The 25,882-nt window shown below is 41.2% G+C and overlaps 1 protein-coding gene across 2 annotated transcripts in view; it reads left to right on the forward strand.

Moving 5' to 3' along the window:
* The window catches only part of RAD51B (RAD51 paralog B), a 640,959-nt gene that overhangs the window by 547,180 nt on the left and 67,897 nt on the right, over positions 1 to 25,882 (forward strand). Inside the window, exons 10-11 of one of the 2 annotated variants that reach the window (XM_042943590.1) lie at positions 15,486 to 15,564; positions 25,316 to 25,753. In XM_042943590.1, coding sequence (XP_042799524.1) covers positions 15,486 to 15,564; positions 25,316 to 25,332 — 96 coding nt within the window. In that variant the 3' untranslated portion in view covers positions 25,333 to 25,753. Of the gene's footprint in view, positions 1 to 15,485; positions 15,565 to 25,315; positions 25,754 to 25,882 lie in introns of those variants that run through there. The other variant, XM_042943592.1, reaches the window with a different exon arrangement.

Raw genomic sequence — 25,882 nt, forward strand, 5'->3', positions numbered from 1 at the left:
CTAATGGTAACATTAACAGTTTCAGTAACGGTAAGAAATCTCATTTGAAGCCTTAATGAGCAGGGCTACAGCCTGTATGTGAAATTTTACATTAGCCTTACACACAGAGACATTCTCACATGAGCAGCAAAGGCAAATAGATTACTGAACTATCTATCCTTCAGAACAGGGGAAGTCACTGACTTTCCTGAATATTTTTCACCCCCTCCTCCACCATAGTGGAAAAAAGCTAACATTTCTTAGGTACCTATGAAGTACCACATTTTTCATTAATTTCCTTCATCTCATTAATCTCTGCAATAAACCCATGAGGGTGGTATTATTGTGCTCCTTTAGAGATGCGGAAAGCGAGGCTTGGAGAAGTTGGGGTGCCCAAAATCATACAGCCACGATGTGAAGCCATGATTGACTAAATTGAAAGCATTTTACATTGTGTAATGATGATCATACTTGGCCATATTTTTTTAGCCCCCTAGAAGAATGATTTGAGGATAGTCACAAATTATATTGAGCACCCTTGAAAGGAGCTTTTTGGTTTATATAATACTTATGTGTATGGTGTGTGTGTGTGTGTGTGCGCGTGTGTGTAGCTGACCCTCAAAGCTATTGTTATGATAATGACACCAAATCACTACCTGATTGGAGATGGAACTAAAGCTTGAAAAGATGCCTCCTCTTTAATGTGGAGGTTCAATCGCTTATGTTTATCTCCACTCTTTCTCATGACCCATCTGAAATGGTTTCAGTTTAATAATAATAATAAAATATTAATCCAAAAGGGCAAAGACATTGAGAATCACTTTGAGACATCGGCAGATTTCAACCAAGTATTAGAAGACAGGAAGTGATAGAAGATTGACAGGGCATAACAGAGGAAACTGCAAATCAAAGTGCTTTCAGTGTAGTGTAACAGTAGAACACAGGTTTTCTCAGGACTCAGAAGCACCAGATATCACAGAAGGTAGAGGAGATGACAACAGATTTGTTGAAAATTGTATATGAAACATTTGCACCCCCTTTGTCACCCTGGACAGCCAGCTGATAAATCTACAGCCCAGACTGAAGGCAAAAATTAGCTTTGGAGGGGCACCTGCGTGGCTCAGTCCGTTAGGTGACTGACTTCAGCTCAGGTCATGGTCTCACGGTTTGTGAGTTCGAGCCCTGCGTTGGGCTCTGTGTTGACAGCTCAGAGCCTGGAGCCTGTTTCAGATTCTGTGTCTCCCTCTCTCTCTGCCCCTCCCCTGCTCGCGCTCTCTCTCTCTCTCTCTCTCTCTCTCTCTCTCAAAAATAAACATTAAAAAAAATTTTTTTTAATTAGCTTTGGAGAAAATGAATTAGAAAAATTTTAGGCTTAGGACTCCAAACAAAGCAGAAGATAAGGGGAATCCTGTGGCTAAAACAAGGGATTATACCTGCCAAATGGTGATCTTTCTCTGCCCTGCTCTTAGAATGTGGAAACTAGACAAGAGATTGGAGAACTCATTTCTGTAAATACCAGTCCACCTCTAAGAACTTATCTCTGTGTTTTGACATTGGTCATTTTCCAGTGAACCCCACCAGTTTACAAATGTTGTCCATATACATAGTATTTCTAATTTTATTTTTAGAATAAAATATATTTTGTGCTATATAATTTAAATATGACTGAACAGACAAGGATCACCAGACTTTGGAAGATGCCTCCCACATCAAAGAGGAAATAAAACAAACAGAAAAAAAGAGCCATGAGGAGTTAGAGCTAATGCAAAATTTAGAAAAAAAAATAATCTCAGAGAATTAAAGATGATATAAGGACAAGAGTAGGATGTGCTGAATTAGAAATAGAAGACAAGAAAGAGATCCTGGAAATTAAAAACTTTATGGTAGCCAACATACCTTCAGTTAAAAGGATGGGAGATAATACCAAGTGATAGTATTTGCTATTTCAAATAATATTTCAAATGCTTATGTGTAAGCATTAAGTTCATTAAGAACAAAATAAAAACAATCATCTAAAACCACAAACAGATTTAAAACAGAAAAAGCAGGTGGCAGGGTTGAATGGGGGAGATAACAAAGATGTGTATTGAATCAGAATTTGGCTTGGGAGACTCGATGTAGAGAATGGTAGAGTATGGCCCTCAGAAAGTCAGTGCTTCCACAAAGCAAGAGGAACATTGACAAAAACTGCCAAAAATCAACCTTTCAGAACTCTGGAAATTAACGACAGGCTTGCAACAATTTGAAGAGTGTTTACTCAAGAAAAGCAGAAGAATCTTGGTAAGAACAGCAACATTTGTGGCATTTTAACTTTCCCTAATCCCATCCTCCTCCTCCCCAGCTCTGCAGTAATCTTGAAAGCCAACCATCTTTCAATTACAGTAACATTGTAAACCAGCAGCCTAGCAGCCACTGGAGGAAGCAGAACAGGTTTCGAGCTCCCCAAAAGCCCGATCCAAGAGAATTGTCAACATGTGACCTGTTTGGCAGCTCACTGAAAACTCTATTCTCAGGGCTTGTCTCTTTTGCCCTGCCTCAGAGCTTGGTCTATGTGAACAGCCCTACTCAACAGGGAATTTGTTGAAAACAGTCAGTGGCAATTACTTACCATTATGACTGCCTAAGGCCCCATTACCAAGTAGGGATAACAAGAGGCTGACCCCCTCCAAAAAAAACAATTGTAAAGAAAATAACTGGGGAATGAGATGTCCTCAGGGACCTTTGTAAATGTCCCACATATACCAGGGAACCTAGAAGTCTATACACATGCACAGGGCTTTGCTCATGCCCAGGAAGGACCTAAGAAGACCCTAAGCTCTCACTTCTGGCTGACCTTAAGGCTCTGTGTAAGTAGGAAATAAAGGTTAAGACAGAGTTTTAAACTACTTGCTGGAGTGTTGAAGGCATGCCCCAACACACATAGAGACCCTTGGCAAAGGTAGGGAGACTTACTGGCTCAAGGCATTTAGGGAATATTTTCGATCATTAGCTATTTAGTTATTAGTCACTAGGTGATTTCATGTACAAAGGATCCTCAATAAAAATAGTTGGCTGACTTCTCATCAGAAACCATAGAGGCCAGAAGACAGTGGAATGACATATTCAAATTGCTGAAACAAAGACTGTCAACCAAGGATTGTATATATAGCAAAACTATCTTTCAAGAATGAAGGATAAATTAAGACATTCTGAGAAATAGAAAATCTGAGAATTTGTCACTAATATACCTGACCTATAAGAAATACTAAAAGGAGTTCTTCAGGCTAAAGTGAAAAGACACTAGAGGGTAAGTCAAATCCACATGTGAAAACAAAGAGCATTGGTAAAGATAAATACATAGGTAAATACAAAAGACAGGATGAATGTATTTTTTGATAATTTTTTTCTTCCCCTATCTGATTTAAAAAACAACTGCATAAAGCAATAAATATAAAACTGTTGATGGACCTGAAATGTATAAAGATATAATTTACATAACAGTAGTACAAAGCAAAATAGGATAATGGAGCCATATTGGAGCAAAATTTTTATAATTAGTGGAAATTAAAGTGTTGATCTGAAATAATTTTTTTAATTTAAAATTTTAATAACAATTCCCAGGGAAACCTATAAGAAAATAGCTCAGAAATATGTAGTAAAAGAAATAAGAGAATTAAAATGGTATTCTAGAAAAATATCTAACATAAAGAAGTCAGTAATGGAAAAATATAGGAACAAAAAACTGTAAGATACACAGAAAAACAAATAGCAAAATGGCAGACATATCCTACCTAGTCAATAATTATATTAAAAGTAAATGAACTAAATACTCCAATCAAAAGCAGAGATTGGCAGAATAGGTAAAACAAACAAACAAACAAACAAACAAAAACATAATATGATCCAACCAAATCCTGTCTACAAGAGATACACTTTAGAGTCAAAGACACAAATTGGTTGAAAGTAAAAGAATGGACAAATACATACCATGCAAATAGCAATATTGTGATTTAGATGACCCAAACATATTTTCTACAGTTCCTAGCTCACAGATTCCAAAACTTTTAGATTTCGGAGCAATAAGAGCAACAGAGCATCTTTTGTTACAATATTTAGTCTTCTGTTTTCAGTTCCTGAAAATGCTTCAGAGCATTGTGAAATGGTTGTTTTATTATTCATGACAAGCCCTTTCCACCACAAATGAATGGATTTATGGCAATGAAGCTGATTTTTGCAAAGCACCTAAGGATGTGATCTGGTTACCAGGAAAACCAACCATAAATAAGGGGGTTTGAACTTTTAATTTCACACCCTGATTTCCAGGGAAGGGAAAGGGACTAAAGTTTAAATGGATCATTAATGGGTAATGAGTTAATGAAGCCTCCACAAAATCCAAAAGGAGGCGGTTTGGATAGGCCCACGTTGGGGATCCTGAATGCTTCCACATGCCACCATCCTGAGCCCCAAGCTCCATAAGGACAGAAGCTCCATTGTTCAGGAACTTACCCTATACATCTCTTCATTTGGATGTTGATTACTATTCTTTAATATACTTTGTAATCAGTAAGTGGGTTTTTCTGCGAGCCTTCCTAGCAAATTAATGGAACCCAAGGAGGGGGCATGGGAACCTCTGACTTATAGCCAGTCAGTCAGAAGTACAGGTAGCAACCTGGTCTTGTGATTGGCATCCTGAGGTGGAGGGGGCCATTGGAACCTCCAAAATGTGGCCAGTTTGTCAGAAGCACAGGTAACAACATGAGCTTGTGACTGGCATCTGAAGTGGAGGCAGTCTTATGGGACTAAGCACTTTGCCTATAGAATCTGATTCTAGCTCCAAGTAGATAGTGTCAGAGTTAAGTTGTGGATGCCCTGTTGGTATCCAAGAATAACGTCGTGGTGTGGGAAAGCCTCCACATACACACACACTGCAATTGGGTTCAGTAACCCCTTTACAGTGACCAAATGAGAGCTGGTTACTAATATCAGACAAAATAGACTTTAAGACAAAAATTATTACTAGAAACAAAAAAGATTAAAAGAATAAAAAGGTGAGTCCATCAGGAAGACATAAGAAGAATAAACTTATATGCACCCAACAAATGAACCCCAAAATACATGAAGCAAAAGCTGAAAATTGAAGGGGAGTAATAGACAAATCAATAATAATACTTGAAGATTTAATACCCACTTTCAATAATAGAACAACTAGGCAGAAGGTCAGCAAGGAAATAGAAGACCTGAGCAACACTATAAACCAATCTGATAAGCATTTGTAGCACATTCCACTTGACAATAGCAGATACACATTTTTCTCAAGTGTACATGGAACATTCTCCTGCACAGACCATATGTTAAACCACAAAATGAGTCTCAATAAATGAAGAAGGAAATCATGTAAACATCTCTAGTCACATAGAATAAAATTAGTAGTCAACAATAGAAGAAAATTTGGGAAATTCTCAAATGTGTGCAAGTTAAACACACACTCACACACTCACTCCTAAATAAGCAATAAATCAAAGAAAAGATAACAAGGAAAATTAGAAAATACTTTGAGAAAGCAGAAACAAAACTACAACACACCAAAACTTATATGATGCAGCTAAATCAGTGCTTAAAGGGAAATTTATAGCTTAACTGCCTATATTAAAAAAGAATTTTATTGCATATAATTAATACTTCAGTAAAATTGACATTTAATATAGAAAAAATGACCCATATTCTTTGACTATATACATTTATATGCTATCTATATATGTGTAGTCACTAAATTCTCTCTGATGTTAGTATAATTTGGGGAAAATCACTAACCCTTTCAAACTTCATGTAAAATTCACTTAAAAAAACCCGAACATGGTTTTAAAAATATATGAACAAATATTAAGCTTATAGATAACTATATGCATGCTAAAGTATTTAGGGGAAAGTGCACTGATGTTTGCAATTGACTTTGAAATGCAATGACAACAGAATATAACATGGGTTGATGGATGGGTAGATATGTGATAAAAACAAGTATAATAAAATGCTAAGGTATAATCTACTTGATAAGTTTATGGGTACCCACTAAAAAACTCTTTCAACTTTGCTGTATGTTTGAGAATTTTCATAATAAAATGTTGGGGAAAAAATAAGCTCAAAATGACACTCTGACCCTGAAGTATTACTATCATAATTTACTAAGTTAATATCTTATTGGTCTGAGGAACTTAACGTTTTCTTTAGGGAGCTAGCTCTGTTAGTTTATATGCTTTGGGAACCCGGTGTATTATAGATAAACATTTTTAAATAATCACCAGAGAGATGTTATAAAAGAGTATAGTGATACTCTATGGGGGAATAAGGTCTTGTAACCTCAGGACCAAACTTTGTAGGAGAATCTTCTGAGTCTAGAATTATATTTCATTAGGAATTCAAATCAACTTAATTTCTGCCCCTAATTTCTGTAGGGAAAGTTGTGAAGTAGACCACATGTAGATAAATTAATAAGTTCATGCCTGCTCAAATATGGTTCATTTTTCCACCCTGTCATTTTCCAGTACTTTATGACTTCTGCAGATCTTACTCCCCTATTTGGAGAAGGCAGTTTAGATGCCATTAAATTCATTCTCCACTCTCCTCTCATAATCTTGCAAAGCTGTCGGTACTGACACTTCAGTGTTCCACAGAGAGTGATTTTCCAAGTGATGAAGCAGATTCCAATCAGTATACGATCCAGATAAGGACTGGGAACTGGACCTCTGCCACCTTTCCCTCCAGCTCTCTTAACACAATGACTAGGGAATTCCTTTGAGGATCACTGGGTACACTTCAAGCCCCCCTGCCCGCCCCCCCCCCCCCCCCACCAGGTCCTGTGGCCTCTTTCCAGCCACAGAGATCTTCCTGTCTGGAGCGTTTCCGGCTTTCTGTCCCTAGGCTTGGAGAATTCAGCTCAACCTGGGGAAGAGACAGAAGACTTGAGGTTATCAAAAGCCTGTTGAATTATCTGATGCAAGACTGACTGCCTTGTTTGCCTCCCTGGCTGTCTTCCTGGGCTTCAAAGCAGCTGAGAAAACAACCTTTTTCTAAGTCTTGGACAAGGAGGAAAATCCCTGGCATGAAGAATTTCTGTCACAGACACTTGGTACAGCTAGAGGAAAGGTTTGTTTAGCTTAGCAATGGGTTTTATTAGCCTAGACATCCAGTTGAAGTGAGAAAATAGGGTCCCTGTTGAAGGACATTTCAGAGTCAGTAGGTTTCCTCCCTTGCTTCTCAGAAGGACCTCTGCATGCAGATGAAAGTATTAGATGTATTCAACAAGGACATCACTGCCGAATTCATCAACCACCACATAATTTGCTGATCACAGAGGAGGCTGAAGCAGGGTTAATTAAATAATTGTGGATGGATATGAAGTCACATTTCTCAGCTGTCTCAATTGCTTCCCACCCCAGTTTTCTTGGCTGAACATGTTACATTGTCTTTGGACTCTAAGTTTTGTAGCAGAGAGCAGAGATAGAAAGAAAGCCAGGTTTACCACCTGCCCCTTACAGAAAGAAATTCTTCTGCTTATTCTTTTCCTCTGCCAGCTGGTTTTACTCTGCCTTTCGCCCCCAACCAATGTGAGATTTGGGGTAGTGGTTGCGAAGGAGAAGGAAATAGAAGAGAGGAAGGACTCATTAGCAGTGTTAAGGGAAGCCTTCCTGGCACAAGAATTAGAGAAGAGAAAGTGGAAGAATTGGTGCCAGATTACCCTCAGCACATGGCTGCTTATTCATGTCTCCTTTCCTGGGCCATAAAGGCAAAACTCACTTTTTCCTAAATTTGAGGCTGTATTGCAGAAACTCAGGTAAACTGCCAGGACCAGAACTCTATAAAAGCAGCCTCCAGGAAGGCCTGTACCCAAGGTTCCTGACATCTTTGTGTGTCTGCTCCACACTGGCTTTTCTGACCACCCATGGAGGAGAAGGCCTGGGCTGGGTTGCTCCAGATGAGGGTCACACCTACACTTTAGAATGACACAGGCACTATCCCTAGAAGGTGTCACCATACTGGAGAAGGCCTGAGGTTCCTATGGCCAGCACTTTCTGTTCTATGGCTCCTTTTCCACTTTCTGAGCCTCTTAGAAGTGGGATCAGGCCAGGAAAAACATGTGATGCTATAGCAAGCTGAAACCAAAGACTTGACTTTGGACCTGCCCAAGCTGAGAATCTTGGCAGTGATTGACTGGGCAAGCTGCTCTTTTCTATGGCATCTTCTAAGTCTCCCAACTTTGGGGAGGGGTGCCAGCTAAGTCTTCAAAGTGGGTATGAGTCAGGGCTTCTGATGGTCAACAATTTGTGCATTTATTCACTGCTTCATTTTTTTGGTTTTATAATTCACCTTCTGTTATGTATTTGGCACCATACTGGAGGTTGGTGGGACTAGGAGAAGCAGCAATGATGGTCTCTACCTTCAAATACGTGGTAGTAGGTCCAGGTAACATTCACTGTGAAACAGTGGAGAAAGCAGTAGGCACCATTAGAGAGGTATAGATGGAGTGTGAGGGGATTAGAGAAAGATTACCTCAGGCTGGAGCAATGGCATGGGCTTTCTGGGAGAGGTGGCAGTTGTATGGGATTCAAGGAGTAGGTAGGATTTGGACATTCAGAAATGAAGGGCAGAAAGAAGACTGCCAGTGTGGATGCTTGTGAACTTCCAACCTCCAAGGCAGCTTGCATGGATGTCTTATCCAACTCCCTTCTTTGTCTGGACTTGTGCAATATCCAGGCTGCAGAAAAAAAAAAATGCCCTTATTGTCTGTTATACATCTTGCCTCATTTGATGTATTATCCCAGAAAAGTAGATTCATCTGTGCATGACACATTGGGGGCTACCATCATGGTGGTTCAAAAACAGACTATAGGACCATCTGGCTTGGGCTGAAATCCCGACTTCAGCACTTATAAGCCACCTACCTCAAAATGTTGTTGTTTTCTCCTTCATCATTATCGTCATCACTGTGGGAACACCGGAAGGCTCCCTCACCCATCCTGATCCTGTAGGACTTTCCACTATTTTAGATCCATTAATCTCCTTTGAGAGCCTTATATTTAAAATGCAAACACCAGAAAGGGTAACCCTAGAAGGTTTAAATCAGCTGCCACTTTAAAGCTAAAGAGAATCTGCTGACAATGTATTTGCTCCAAAGCCAAATAGGCACCTGAGGGGACACAAAAGAAGGAGAATAGGGTCTGTAAGGGGAGGCCAGTGAGCCCCAAAAGCTAACTTCTCTTTCCAAGTTTTATTTAGAATACCTAGGCCTCTGTGTGTTCACTTGTAAATTGGGAGAAAACTTCACACATAAAGTGTGAAAAATAGGGATAAAGTGAAGAACAGTGAGGAAAATACTCACTGGTCATTTTCAGAGCCCACTTTGTGCAAAGCACTGGTTTGGGCCCTATAAAAGGGATGGATGTGGGATCAAAGAAAGTGCTCTGATCTTTGCAATCCCATCGAAAATTCAGAACATACACATAAGAAATAAATTGAGGTAGAAATAGATAGCAGTCCTTTAAAAAGTGCGAATTCACACAGTGCAGATTGAATCTGCCTGGTCCACAGTAGGTATTCAATAAATGTTTGTTGATGAATGGATTGAATGAATGAATGAGTGAGTGCCCAGGAAAAAGAAACTCATAGTAGAATGTCAATGGGAAAAAAACCCCAAAGGCCTAAAGACCTCCCTGTATTGTCTGTCTTCTGCCACCAGAATGTCAGCTCCATGAAAGCAAGGACCTTGTCTGTCTCATCCCCTGCTATCTCCCCTGCATCCAGAACAGTGCCTAGCACAAAGGAAAGTGCCCAGTAAATATTTGTGGATTGAATGAGTACATGGATAGTACTTGGATACTATTTGTAGTACTTGAATAAGTACTTGGATAGTATTTGTGGATTGAATAAGTATGTGGATAAGTACGTGGATAGTGAGTAGGGGGTACAAGTAATGGAAATTATGTCCAGATAGTAGTGGGGTTTGGAACCCAACACATCTATACCTTAAATGTTCTTCAAAAGAATTTTAATATATTGATGATCACTTTCCTTGCAAGAATAGGTGAAGAGAGGAAAAAGTATATTCATTAGAGTATTAAGTCAAGCTAGTCTGATATAAAGGAAACATTAAAGCAACAACAACAACAACAACAACAACCTAGCTATTTGCAGGTGGGATAACAGCTCACAACACCACACACCTGCCCGGTGTGGCCTTAGGCTTTGGCCTAAGACACTTTGGCTTTCTGAGCCAAAGTGTCTGCACTCATTCTTGCCCACCTACATATTTCTGTGAACCCTCAGAGGATTCCAAAGCCAACCTCACACATTGCATGCAAGGTTGAGTATGATTTAAAAAAAAAGTTCATCTAACATCTTGGAATTTTATTAAGCAGCCAGGCCCTCCCTGCAGGTCATGATGTATTGCAGAAGGCAGAATGACATTTGACAACAGCACAAGTCAGACAACGATTAGAGCACACCAAATGTAGGAGATGACTGAACATCTGAAACAAAATAGCCCAAATCATCTACTAGGGAGGTTTGTTTGCATTAGAAAAGGATAATTTCTAGTTTGAAAGGTAGAAAGGCACAAGAGCGTGGGGTATTCATTCAAGTCTTAAAAAGGGAAGACTCTCTATGTATTCACAAAGATACATGGCAAGCATCACTTTTTTCCTGAAATCTGTTGGGCTAGAAAACGAATTTACTCTTCTCCTCTCTAATATGTAACACTAAAGAATCTTCAGATCAGAAAACTCATATAGAAAGAAAGAAAGAAAGAAAGAAAGAAAGAAAGAAAGAAAGGAAGGAAGGAAGGAAGGAGGGGGGAGGGAAGAAGAGAGGGAGGGAAGAAGAGAGGGAGAGAACTATGGAGGAAGGAAGGAGGAGAGAGGGGAAGAAAGAAAAGAAAAAAGGAAGAATGAAAGGAAGGAAAGGAAGAAAGAAAACTATTAAAAGCAAACACACCTTCACCCCACTTCACCCTTCACTTCCAGTTGTTCTTCTGTTTGTCAGTTTCTCTTTTGGAATTTAGGCTCCAATCCAAACACATCGCACCCAGTATGATTTGTTGAATGAGAAGAAGACCATCACTTCTCTTGTTCCAGATACTGTGTCTCCACTAATACAACCTGAGACCATGCTAGATTTTTGTGAACCACATTTCACAACCAACTTGTATTGAACTATAGTTAACTAACACTCCTAAACCATTTTCTGAATGCTATTCTGTAAGCCATTCTGTAACCAGTAGTTGGTCCGTTGTATTCAAGGACAGGGCCTTACATATATTTTAATAAAATTTCATTCTGAAAGATTTGCAGGATTTGTCCCAACCTTCTAGCCAGACTGAGATTTGTTTTGTTATTATGATTGTCTAATCCAATATAACGACTCTTTGCATTTTTTGTCTTCTGTTACCACATTCAGCATCCCATCAATAGGTTTAATTACATGATCCACAAGTCCAAATGTCACCTTTTTAGTAAGGTCTTCTCTTAATACTCTATTTAAAATTGACCCTCTCCTCAGTTCCAATACACTTCCTATACTCTTTCTCTGCCTTTTTTCCCTCCATCGCATGCATAATCATTTAATATACCATATATTCTACTCATTTTATTTATTATCTTTTTCATCCTTTAGAATATAAACTCCATTAGGGTGGCAGTTTGGGGCAGTTCTGTTCCATGGTGGATCCCATATTTGTTGTATGGATGGGGTTGAGGACATCAGTGTCCTTGTCCAGGTCAGTAAGAATGCTGAACATGGACAAGACCAAGGCTAGAATCCAATGCATTCTACTAGAGGTTGCTATTGATCTTCGTGTCACTTACAAACCCACTTAATGGTATTGGCCTCCAGCCCAACTTGTCTTTACTCTATCCCAGAAGGATATTGAGAATTTGTTACATTTTTTTTGCAGAAAATCAGATATTTCATGTTGGTGGTAGCCCTCAGATCTATCAATCTGGAAGTTCTTCCAAAAAAAAGGAAGTGCGATTCATCTGACACAACTGATCGCTTCCTCTTTCTAACTGCATACAAATCATCCTTTTGATGACCGATTTTAAACCCTGCTCAGGAAGGACAGGGCATTTATCAATGACCTGCCCAAAGTCCATGATTCCCTGGAAGAGAGGTCTTTCCAGGTGTGAGGTCCCTCCAGGCGAATGTCTCTTGGCTTATTCACAGTGGGCATGTGCTCCCTAGGAGTGGAAGTGTTCAAATGATGGAGGTGGCACCACTGACCCATAGCCTTAGATCCTGTTTGTTGTGCTGCATTGGAATATCTTATTTTTTTCCCTTAGTGTCAGATTTTTAGTCTATAAAGTAAAAATGGTTAATATGATTTTCAAAAATATAGTATGATACTTTATTGATTACTATTTATTTATACCCTTTTGGTTTCATGTGCAATTATGCAGACAAGAAAGATCTGAGGTTTGGGATATGTTTAATTTATTTCTGTTGCTCTTTGATCTAAAGGATTTATATTTCTTCTCTCCATTTCCTTTTTTTCCCATTCTTTCTGACACAACTGTGGTTGAGGGCCTTGTCATCTCAGCCCTGAATTATCACAATAGCTTTCTAATTGGCTCCAGGACTCCTGTCTCTTGCTTCTTCATCTTAGATTCTTCAGTCGGGCTAATTTCCTGGAACCCAGCTGTTCAAAATGCGGTCTATGGACCACAGCATCAGCATCTCCTAGGAGCTTGCTAGAAATGCAGATTATCAGGCCCTACTGAATGAGAAATTGCATGTCAACAAAACCTGTAGGTGACTCATACGCACATTGAAGTTTGAGAAGTACTATCTTCTTTTCTGTCATGCCCTTCTCCTGCCATTGGGCATCCATAAACTTCACATTGAACCGCCCCTAAACTAACTCTGTCAGAAAGGTTCCACCTAATTTTCAGGTGAGGTGTGTTGACATGAAGATGCTAATGCCCACCTATACGACCTACTCATTGGGTCTAAGAATGATGAGCAAATTTATTCACATAACTCTAGAGCAGTAGTAAAGCAGTAGTAAATTACTGAGATTTAACTTGAGTTGAATCCTTCTGGTAAAAGTAAAGTATTTTAGGAGCGCCTGGGTGGCTCAGTCGGTTGAGCGTCCAACTTTGGCTCAGGTCATGATCTTGCAGTTCGTGAGTTTGAGCTCCGCGTCGGGCTCTGTGCTGACAGCTCAGAGCCTAGAGCCTGCTTCAGATTCTGTGTCTCCCTCTCTCTCTGCCCCTTCCCTCTCATGCTCTGTCTCTCCCTGTCTCTCAAAAATGAATAAACATTAAAAAAAAAAAGTAAAGTATTTTGGTTTTTGATGAGTGAAAAGTAAGGAGTACTTGGGAAGCATATGGGACGAGTTGATTGGAAATGTTTTTCTTAGTTTGGCTCAGTGACAGGAATTTTAATATACTTAATTTGATCTTCACAATAATCCCACTTAGGTGGGTGTTATTATCCCCATTTTACATGTGAGGAAACTGAGAATCAAAAAGGTTAGGTTGTGCAGAACCACGGTATTGGTTAGAATTCAGGCTACAAACACCATAGTAACAAAGACATTTGGAAACTCAGTGGTTCAGACAAGTGGCTCTGTCCTGAGATGGACAGGTGATCCCAGGTGGGAAGCACTGATGCTTTGTGAGGTCACTCAGCTTCCTGCTCCCAAGTTGCTTCATCATCTCCCAGGATGTCCACCTCCATGTAGTTGAAGCCAGTTCCTGCCCTTGGGAACAGGGAAAGGGAAAGTGGAGAGCACACAGTGATTTAATGAAAACATTAGTTTTCAAAACATTGGAAGTGTTACCTGTCACTTGTACTCACAGACTGTTAGTCAAAGCTTGATCACATGGTCACCCCCCAGTTGCAAAAGTGGCAGAGAAGTGTTGAAACCTGGGGAGTTATTAACTAAACAGAAGAAGAGGGGGTGGCTATTACGGGAAAATTGGAGGTCTTATAATAGGCACCATGCTGATTAGGGGAAGAGCCTGGATTCAAACTCTATGACTACAACCTATGATCTTTCCACCGCATTATACCACCAGAGTTGACAATCAGTAAATGTTTGCTGTATTGAGATAAATTGAGATATTACATTTAAGCCTTTTGGTGATTTGAAATTACTTCTTCCTTCTCTCTTGCCTCCCTGATTACCTAAGTGGCTCTGTGTAACACTATCCCTATCTTTGATGATGTTAATTTGTAAAGCAGGAAACTGGTCTTCATCTTCCTTCAAGAGAAATGTCATAGAGGTTCAGTGGAACCCTATGAAGTATGAGAATAGGTGTTAATGATAATACTTTTTTAATGACAAAATGACTATCCCTTTTATTTTTTATTATTTTTATTTTTTTTAACTTTATTTATTTATTTTGAGAGAGAAAGAGTGTGCAAGCAGGGGAGGGGGCCAAGAGAGAGGGAGACAGAATCCCAAGGAGGCTCTACAATGTCAGCACAGAGCCTGACATAGAGCTCAATCCCACAAATGATGAGATCGTGACCTGAGCTGAAATCATGACCTGAGCCGAGATCATGATCTGAGACACTCGACTCACTGAGCCACACAGGCACCCCATGACTATCCCTTTTAAAGTAGGTATTTTGTTAAGAGAAAGCCATTGCTCAAAATATTTGTTGATATTTTGTGTTCGCTGGTATATCATTCAACTCTTGCTGCAGTGATGCTTCATGACAACACCACCAAAATCTCAGAAGCATAGAGTAATAAGCACTTAACTAATATGTATGTGGTTCTCTTGGGGGTCAGCAATATGGACTGGGTGTGGCTGGCCAGCACTGCACCAGGTGTCTCTCAACCTCCTTCTGAGATAGCAGGTTAGCTTGGACGTATTTTTCTCTCACAGTAGCAGAAGCATAAGAGAGCAAGGGGAGATATGTGAGGCTTCTCGAAGCCTAGGCAAAAAACCTGTTAGCCAAAGCAAGTCATATGGGCAAATCCTCAGTCCAGGGAAATACCTACACCTTAAGCAAGAGGAAATGTAGTTACAGGGCAAATGGCATGAATACAGAATTGGTAAAGAGCTGGGGCCAATAAAGCAAATTATCATGGCTTTGCTTTTACCAAGTTATTGTGAATATTTATAATGATAGTAAATCTTTATCTTTTAAGGGTAGCTTTGAATTTCTTTTTAGAAAAATAGCTAAATTTATGAATAAGATTAGAGAATCAGTCTAGGTTTATCTTTGGGCAAAAAGGTAGCTGTTAAAGCATGAGGCATAAAATAAGGAAACATTTCTAAAGGAACTGGTCAAGAATATGGCATTCAGGGGCAGAATAGTTGGGATAAATGTACAGCCTTCCAAAGTGATCAGCTGTTTGAAGGAATAACACTGATTTGGTTCTAAAGTAATTTTTTTAAATAAACTTTATGGCTTGTAGTCACATGTTACCGCTTTGTCTCAAAGTGGGAAGGGGAGTGAACAGAGGTTCATCTCTGATATGATACCCCTTTGACTAACTCTGGGAAAATATGCTTTATGTGCAGATTCTCATTGCCAAGTCCCCTCTGGCTCCCTTCACCTCATTTGCTTATACCATCCAGAAGGAAGGCCTGGTTCTTCAAGGTAAGATCCTTGATTAAGCCATTTCTTTAAGCTGATTATGCTCACTGCTGCCTACCACTGGTGATAATTACTGCCATGCTCCTGATAGAAGCTGCTTCAGGGCAGAATCAAAGGCCAAGATGAATTCACCAATGATATTTATCCTGATGAGATCAAAAGAGATTGATAATTGTGGCAAGAACGTAACAGAAGGTGGAGGTGAGGCTGAGGGAAAACTAGAGAATTTCCTAATAGAGTGAGGCAAAGAATGAGAGTTAAAGCACTAATCTAGGAACTGCCAAAAGCTGGTGCTCTTTGCAGACCCTGTGGAGTGAGGAACCAGACAGTAAGCCTCTGATGAGAGTGTGGAGGACCCAGCATTGCCTCAGAGCCCTCTTGCTTACCAAACTGAAAAACCGTCTGGTCTGGCAGCCTGGGAGACACTTTGTCATGGCTCCTTGGCCACTACTTTCTCGGCCCCTTTCTGGTTACTCCATTTCTGTTCCCTTTACTCGAGTCCCGACTGGGGACCAGGCCTTGCTGACCTGTACCATGTGACACGGGCCTAGGACTTAGAAGGAGCTGAGTTCTGGCTCACAATAGAGCGCCCCAAGGCCACCGCCTGGAACTCACTGATGTACAATGGTGGTTCCCAGATGCTGGGTCTTCTGGTGATTGCAGGTCTGTCCAGAAAATAACGAAAATGAGAGGCAAACTCAAACACTGTTGAACTTAGCCCACAGGGCCAGTTGTCCAAAGCTGCTTTGTAGATTGAGAACAGTCTCCACCGAAGACTGAGGACACACATCTGCCCCCCACTGCCAGGCAGGAGGCAGGTCCACAGAATGCATAGGTGAACATCTATGCCAAAGCCCAGTGGAACATACTGTCATTGCTGTCTGTAGGAGGAATATCCACCCTTTAGGATTTTGTAAGTCGAGTACTTTCCCCAGGTTGATGAAACAGGGTGAGTCCTTAGAATATTCCCATGGAGACACATTGCATAGGAAAGATCTAGCAGGAATTTTGTGGGGCAGGCTGGAGGGCTCATGCTTTTGGACCGAGGAGCAGGCTGCAGCCTCCCCTTTCCTTCCCCTTCTAAAACGTCCGCTTCTTAATGGACCCGGAAAGCAGCTTGTTTGTTTGGTGCAGCTGAGCTCCACAGCAGGGACTCGGGTCCAGGGAAATTTGGGGTAAGAACTATTGACCTTTGGCTCTTAGCCTTTGACTTATGGTATCCAAGTTCCTTGGTAAATATTTTTTTTACAATTGCAAATATTGTTTTCTGACAAAGAAGCAGAGATTTTAAGACCAGATTAAGCAAAGCAAACAGCAGGCCCCTTTGTTACATACTCTCTAAGGGTGTATAACTAATAAGCAATCAGAAAGCTGAACTCTTATTTACCCAGTACACAGTGTGGCTTTTGGCTCTTCGTTTTTAGAGGCTTTCTTAAAAGATTAGAAATCAACTAAATAGCAAATTTAAATGAAGATTTTAAGAAGTTCTATGGAAGATTACAAGGCAATGTCAGGAGGAAAAGAGGCAGTTTTGCCCAGATGGCTTGTATTCAGAGCCTTGATATCGTGCCTATATCTTGATCACTGGGCAGTTTGGTAAACAGCATCTCTAAGCCTGACCTAATTTGGATAATTTTTAGGATAATATTTGCGAGAACAAGATTCACAGAGTTGCTTCTGAGCCTCATTGCTAAGATTATGATTTTGACAGGAAATAGAAAGTTGTTTAGAGAGAGGCTAGAAATGAATTGGTAGAGGTTAAAAATTGGCAAAGAAAGACTATTAGAAAAAGTTGGAAAACAAAGGAGAAAGGAGGCTGACCTATAGCTATGTGTCTCAGAGAGAGAAAAATTAAGGGAAGAGTACGATGATGTAGGAACCCCAACCAATAAATAAAAATGTCTGGGAGACTTCAGTGCCTCACCTGGTTGCTTTTAAAGATTTTTCTCCATCCCCTGCCCCAGCTATGTCTCCCTCTCTGAGCTTTTCTGAGGCAGCAGAACCCTTCTGCCCCTAGCAGTAATGCCACTGAATACAGACCTCTGGGGACTCCCTCCCCAATAGCTATGTGCTCCCAGGGCTTTGGGAACACAAGAAAGAGCTCTGGTCCTGAGAAAACAATGCAGATCCCTCCTCTAATGGAGAGACTCCCTTGGATTTCTGTTCTAGCTCTGGTGTAATCTTGAGAAAATCTCTGGCACCCCAGTTTTCTCCGCTTAAAAATGACAATGTTGACCTTGATTCAGCACTTTGCAAACTGTGTTGCAACCCATTGGTGGGTCGTGAAATGAAATTAATGAGTCACAACCAGAATTTTTAAAAATGAAATAGAGGAGAATTTTAAAAATCACAGATTATATCACACATATTGCATTGTTTCATGGCATATTTCTTGGGTGACTGTGTGTGTGCATAATGAGTTTGTGTATGGAGGTTGCAGTGCAAAATATTTTTCTTCCTTGGAGTGTAGTCATCGGCCTGGGTGATCTCCACAGGCCTTAACCCTTCAGCTTATCTGATTCTCCTCGGTGATGGTGTACTTATCATCCCTTAGCTCAGTAGAGTTGTACCTTGAGATCTCCATACACCAGAACATGAAAGCTTATTTTTCCCCCTACTCTTACCAGATGACTGAACTAAAAAAAAAAAAAAAAAAGGCACCTCCATAATTCCCCAGGTTTAAGGCAAAGCAACTTTTGATTTCTGGGTGATAACCTTGGAAAGATACCTGCAGGCAAGGTCGAGAAGCTTTCCTCGTGTGAGAGGTTGCTCTGGCATGCTAGCCCCAGGTTGGCATGGAGGTTGGTTGGTACCTAGTGCAGGGGATTTGAGGGGCAATACAATCCATGTCTGAGAGACACAGAGACGGAGAGGGGGAAAGGCTGGAAGAGTGAGGGCAGCTCCTATGGTACCAACTAAAAAAGACACTTGGGGCTGGACGTTCAGTATTTGTTATACAGAGGCAGCCTGGAGTGGTGGGAAGGAACAGTCCATACAGGCTGCCCTTTTTCAGGTGGAGGGGGCTGTCAGTGAATGTGGGAATGACCCCTCACTGCCTTTTATCCCGTTAGCAAGTCCAAGATTCCTACCAGCCTACTAACCAGGAGGTTTTATAATACCTGGAGAGCTCCTGTGTGCATGAGCAGAGGGAGGGAATAAAAGGTGAGGCCAGAATTCGATTTACCGGCTCCACAGGCCATTCCCCTTACCAGTTCCCAAGGATTAGGATGCTAAGAACAGCCGGCAACTGGGGGCCTTATACCCTTCCTGCCTTTTTGTTCCCTGGGATGGGAGGAACAATAAATCGGCAGGCTGGAGAGACTGAGGGGCCTGGTTAGAGATTTCTCAGGCTGCTTTTTGAAATACTTGAAGGAGCCGGTCTGTGCTATTGTTGTAGTAAAATAGAAAGCGGAACTATTCTCCTTTTGCAAAAAGAAAAAAAGAAAGAAAGAAAAGAAAAAGAAAAAAAAGAAAGAAAAGAAAAAGTAAAAGAAAACCCACCCTCCCAGCATCTTCAGGAGGCTGCCTGGCTCAGGCCATTACCATGGTAATACTGAGCTGTTTGCATCTTCTTTGTCTGTCCTGCACTTGTGGAGATCCTGGCCTCATGGTTGGGCTCAAGACCCTGGAAATAGTTGGCTTCAAAGGAGAGGGAGCTCGCAGCCACCAGCTTCCTGATGGTTCAGACTCTGAGAGGGGCAGGTCCCAGCAGAGGGAGAGTCAGACCTTTTGTGCAACTTAAGTGGGAAAGGTGGAGGGCGTGGGGGTGACTCCCATTAATGCTTTTCTCCTCTTGCCCCGAGTTCAACATGAAATGCCCAGCACCCACTGGGGGGAAAAGCTTAGAGTTTTGGCTGGCTCAGAGTAAGGCTAAGGGTGCCAGGGCCTAGTGGAGAAAGGAAAGCAGGAGCTGGCTTTGGGAATCAGCCTTAATGGAGTGGACCCACAGAACCGCCTGGCTGCTGAAGGGAAAGGGGCATTTGCAGTGAACTCCAACCTGACCCATATTCTGCTCTGGTCATGTTCTTTGTTTCCCCAACAAGCCCCAAATGTTGTGCCCTGCAGATCACAGCTGGGACCCCTGGGCCTCTGTGTCAGGCCAGGAATAAAGATTAAGATCCTATAATTGAAAACAGCCAGACTGTGTTGCTGATGCTGCGGGAGGCCTAGGAAAAACCCAAGGCTGGTCTCTCCCAGAGCCGCCTTGGCCTTTGTGAGGCTCAGGGCAGTGGAGGCCTGCCGACTTAGTAAGGAAGCCGGGCTGGCCTGGGAGAATGAAGAGGGGCTCCTTATTCACTCTTCCTTTGCCCTACTCTCTCCATTTCCTCAGGAATCTAGCGAGCATTTGAAAATCAAATGCCAAGTTGTTAGGGACAGAAAATAATGCCTTAGTTTCTCAGTAGGGCAGAATTGTGGTTTTTATGTTGTTTTTTAAAAAATTAAAATGAGGTATGACAGGTTGAATTTGGATTCTGGTGCTATCTTCTGCTAGTTTAGTTCTGAATGAGCAGCATAAACCTTGGGATGGGGCTAAGGAATCTTAGGGGAGCCCAGGGCACCCTGAGATGGGTCCAGAGACAATTCTGCAAATGAAGCTAGTTTCCTATTTTTCCAACCACCTACTTAGGGACTCAGAAGAAATCAGAAAACAATGAAACAATGATTTTTCTTAAGGGCTGGATAGCTATGTACCTCATCTTTCTTGTAAAATCAAGAATGTTTGTTTGATCGCCTTTTGAAGCTTATTGGGAGAGGCATTAATCTCCCCTATTTGTTCCCTTGTCACAAAATTGGGTTGGATTCTTCCACCCCATTTTCTTAGACCCTGAGCCAACTGGGTGATTTATTAAAAAATTCTTTTCCCCCAAATACCACCATCTACATTCATCAGATTTCAGTTTGAATTAGTAACACATCTAAATGTTTTCTGCCTAGTGGACTCAAAGTGACCCAGAAGATTCTCAATCTATTTCCATCCAGGTATGGAGGTGTCTGCTTGGTAAATAGAACCCACACACCTGGCACAGCCTGGCATTCTTGTGGGAGTCTGGGCAGAGAGCCCTGGGATTCAATGGAGCAGAGAGAGTGAACTTCTCTCCCAGAGGTCACAGAGAAGAGGGCAGAGCAGGTCTGTCACATTGTCCCTGGGCTGCCAGGTGCCACTGCAGCCTCAAAAAGCTTGTGCAGGCCAAGGCATTGTCCTTCATGACTCCCACTTGCCTCTCAGGGAGGAACGTCCCTGGGGAAAATGAGGAAGCATGCCCCTCTGCCAGTTCTCTCCTCTTTTTCAACATTTACTTCACATTCCCTGCTTCCATGGCAACTTCTCCCACCAACCCTCTGCTTTGTTTACTTTTTTAACTCTGGCTATTAGCTTCAAAGAGAGATTTTATTTTCCAAAAAAATATTTTTTTGGAAAATATTTCCAAAATAAAATATTTTAAATATGGAACAGGACAGAAAATGATAAAACCCATGACTTTAACACCCAGACTTAGCAAATGTTAAAATTTTGTCAGATTTGTTCCAGTTTTTTTTTAATTATAGGGATAAAACTTGACAAAATTAAAAACCCCTTGTACCTATCCCTCCCTCACACTCTTTCACAGAAGTAGAAACTCTCCAGGGTTTGATACATATCCTTTCCCTTGTTCTGAAGAACTTTTCTACATGTATGTGAATCCAAATATGATACAATGATTTGTCTTGAGTGCATTCCAAGTCTGCATAAATGGTTTACTGGACACATCATTCCACAATTTGCTTTTGTCACTTAATGTCTTGTTTTTACGATTTTTCCACATTGATACACAGGGATCATGTTCTTTTACTTTAATGAGGTATCTGTATTCATTGTCTGAATATGCCACATTATCCATTCCCCTATTGATGGAAATCTCAATTATTTGTTAACTAAGTGAATTCTGTTACATGTACTTCTTTGTGTGCTGGTGTGAGGGTTTTTCTAGGTATACATAAAAAGTGAAACGACTGGTCAGAGGGTATGCACACTTTAATCTTTACTATATATTCCCAAGTTGCTTTCCAAGGACATTTACCAATTTAAACTTCCTCTGGAGGTAGCGAACCAAGTGCTACACAGCTGTGTGTAATTATAAGTTGGTTGTCATGTTTGCATGGGCAGTCTTCTCATGTATTCTCTGTGGATACCTCTTTTATCTCTGCCATTGGGGTATTATCTTTCCATAGTCTCTAGAGGTATCTTCTGCACAGCATATGTGCTTTATGCATATACTTAGATGATTAGTTGACAAAAATTACTTTAATTCCTCCCAAAGCTATAACTATATACGCTTTCAAGAATGAGAGATTTTAGTGTCATCCACTGCCCTTATTTTCAGGACAGCAGACTGAGTTCCAGAAAGGCAAAGTAGGGTTCACTACCTCAGAATTGGGTTTGTAGCCCTTCACAAATACTCAGGGCTCCTAAGATTTTATAAAATCAGAAATGGGGTGGAGCCTCTCATCTTTCATCATGGCAGCCCTTCTGGCAACTTATCTTTCAGGCTTCATGAGCCTCTGTTGGAATATTCCACTCCTGTCCTGAACCTTGAATCTTGAAATCCTAAGCTAAGATGGATCAGTCACTCTATTGTAAGCAATCCCTCAAGAAAGTTCCTGAGTTGGGTTATAAGTTTGGCTGGGTGGAATCATAATACAAATTAACAGTGTCCACTTAATATAAATCAAAAGTAGAGGTTTATTGCTTTCTCACATAGCATTGCAGAGGAAAACAGTCCAGAACTAGTATAGCAGCTCATTCCATGTATTTGTCCAGGGACCCAGGCTCTTAGCTTGTTGCCCCATCACACCTAGGATGTTGCCTTCATGGTTGTCATGGTCTACAATGGCTCGGCATCATTACCTCCAACCAGGTAGCAGAATTTATATGAGGTAGAAAATGATGATGAAAGGAAAGGGTATCCTCCTTCTTTTAAGGATATTAACCAGAAGTTACACACATTATTCCTGCTTATATCATGTTGGCCAATCTGTAAATATATGAAAAGAAAGACTGGAAAATTATAGTTGTTTATCTGGGGACCATGTGCCTAGCTAAATTTTGGGAGTTCTTTTACCTTGAGAGAGAAGGGGAGATGAATATTCAGTGACACATCCTTTTCAGAGGAGCCCAGTTGCAGAGATTAGACCACAGGGTACAATAGTACAGACCCTAGGGCTGGGCTTGTAGCATAATGTTGAAATGCAGCATAGATATTGTATTGTAAATGTTATATATTAAAAATACTAATAGTACCCTCTTTGGTAGAGTCTAGAACAGAGAAGTAGGGTATCACAATTAGTAATGCCACCAAGGATCAGCACCAAAAATTTTGGTCCTCCACCCAAAACAAAATCTCTCTCAAGCAGAAACTTTAGTATGTGCTAGTATGCACTCTGCAAGAAAGATACTTGAACAAGAGCTACTTGTGCTTATAGCACAAAGCAGGGTATGAATTTGGGTCCAAAGTCATAGACTAAACACATTTTTCCCCCAAAATGTTTTTTCCTGTCTCCACATTTTTTAAAACATGGAACAAAATGTCAGTTGGAATAAGGTTATATTAAAAAACTTTATTTCAAGGCCTGGACTATAGTTAGCCTGGATCCACACTCCTCTTTTAGAACCTGGAAGCTATTTGGCTATCTTTGCATAGCTAACAATTTGCATTTGTGAAAATGCCCAGGTAATAATACCAAAAGATGTTAAATCAATTCAGGTTGTTGATTTTCTTTGAAAACTTCTTCCAAAAGGACTTGGTGTTCTTTCTGGAATATGACTTAAGCTCCATTTTAGTGAGTTCAGTTCAGCAGGTATTTGTTGAGGTATCTATATTTTGTAAACCATGGTGTTCAGAGGATATAAGACTAGGGGGAAAATGCTCCCTCTCTTTTAGTAGCTCAAAATCTAGTTAGCTCAAAAACAAAGTAAGTTTAATCAAAGGCAAACTGTGGCACCTATTATCGAGGTTCTAACAATGTGATATGTTTAAAAGAAATAGAATTGGGGTGCCTGCTGCATGGCTCAGTCAGTTAAGCATCCAACTTCGGCTCAGGTCATAATCTTACGGTTTGTGAGTTCAAGCCCCACATAGGACTCTCTGATGTCAGCACAGAGCCTGCTTCAGATCCCCTGTCCTCCTCTCTCTCTGCCCTGCCCCTACTTGCACTATCTCTCTCTCAAAAAAAAAAAACATAGACATTAAAAAAAAAAAAAAAAAGGAGATAGAATCATTTCAAATAGGATGACTGAGGAAGGTTCCTGAGGGTAGGAGAGTAGGGTTCCTGAGAGTTGAACTGGACATCATCCTGTGAATACTGATGAAAATGGCTTTCCATTGTCTTTTAATAGAGGCCAGTTTCTTTTGCTGTTTGAGGATAGATCTGGGGACCCTGGGGATTGCTGATTAGTGCCATGTGACTAATGTTGAATCATGCTGACTAATGTGCTCTAAATGGATTGATTCAATAATAAAGGGAATGTTGAGAGTCAAGAGTTCAGATCCTGAATTTCACCATGTGATGAAATGTAAATCCCTTAGCTTCACTACTTCATTTTTTGGTCAATTAAAATGTGCTCATGATGAGAATCTAACAAGTCACCTTGACTAAAAAGTACTTTACAAACCTCAAGGAGAACAGAAATGCTTAACAACAACTCCCAGGACAGGCTTGTGCAATCGTGGGTTATTCATCGCCCATACAGAATCGGAACATCCATCACATGCCGCTCCCCAGCCATGCGAAACTTCTACTTCCTCGCACATGCCACAAGAACTGACAAACAGTACATTGCACTCACAAAAACTGACAAATAGAGGAGCTTTTGAAAAATCTTCCCATCTACCTACTGGGGCGGCTGTATTTTTCTACAACAAATGTCACCACAGAACTAAGAGCTTGCCTTGCACACACAGCTTTTTCTCTCTTTTGACATCTCCCCAGCTAGACTGCTTGAGAACGTGGCCTTCCGTGTCCAGATGTTTACTGAATTCTGAAGGCCCCCCAAAGGGCCCAAGTTCTTTTGTTGCCCTCCAAATCACTTCCCACAGAGACTGACCGATGTCCTGAAGGAGCCCTTCAATAGGGAGGATAAATGGAGGCAGATGAAGACATGACCCCCTGAGGCTCACCCACGTCCACGCTAACAAAGGGTCTGAGGCACAACCTTGTAAGGAGCATTTTGGTCAGCAGCGTCCCTTCGAGAGGCCACATCTCCCCCACAGGGCTGCTTTCAATGGCTACCATCACAGTGGAAGCACTGGGCATTTGTTAAGGGCTGAGGTTTGCTAGGTGCAGCACAAAACATCTAAATCATGGTCCCCTGTCTTTGTGAGGGCTTCCTGGCTACTGATGGCAACTGGCTTTCTCAGGGGAAACCTGAGAGCGAGTGGAAGAAGCTGAAGAGGGGCTCCCACTTCTCTGGATGACCTCTTCCCACCCAGCCCAGAGAGGGCTTTTGTCTGTAGCCATCAGCAGTCAAGCCAGGGCTGCGGGACCTTACCCCACACCGATGCTGTGTTTCTGGGTATCCCTGGTTTGTGAGGCTGTTGGCTCCCTAGGTAATAGACAGGTATGTATGTAAGAGGAATACAGCTGGAAGGAAAGTTTTGTTTAGACTACTAGTGAGAAGTTAGTGCATTTCATGACAACACAGTTTTGTTTTGTTTTGTTTTTTTCAAACTGACTTTCTCTCCCTCTCTCTCTCTTTTTTTTTTTTTTTCTCCTTTAGGCCAACAGAGGCCATAAGGGACACTGTGACCTTTGTCTAGAGCTGATGGGGGCACGATTTGTGAAATGAAACAGGATGGTGCTGCTTGGAAGAAGGACAGGAAGCCAGCATAATGGGGATTAATTAGTTGATTGATGTTGATACGGTAACAGATTTGCCCCCATACCCTTGAGCCAGCCATCTCAGACCTAGCAGGGAAGGTGAGGATGAAGAAGCCTTTGTTCAGGTCTCTAGATGCATAGGGCTGAAGGCTTTGCACCATGGGATGTCAACAGCCGTAATAATAATAATTTGCACTTATATAGCACCTTTCAACCAGGCACCTCAAAGCGGTTTAGCCACGTTAATTAATTAAAGCCCACAATCCCCCTGGGGAGAGGAGGAGGATGACTAACAGGATTTGTAATTACAGGAGGGAACATTTCCGAATAAAGTATTGTCCACCATGTAAAAAGAGTGGGTGTAAAGGAATTGGGGTCTCCAAAGAGTAACTGATTCAGAAGTGAAATCATGGAAAGATGGGGAGGCTGGGGGCGGGCATGGGGGTGGGGGTCTGCTCTTGTGTCA

Source organism: Panthera leo, chromosome B3 (genome assembly GCF_018350215.1).
Source record: "Panthera leo isolate Ple1 chromosome B3, P.leo_Ple1_pat1.1, whole genome shotgun sequence".
In the NCBI taxonomy this organism is placed as follows: domain Eukaryota; kingdom Metazoa; phylum Chordata; class Mammalia; order Carnivora; family Felidae; genus Panthera; species Panthera leo.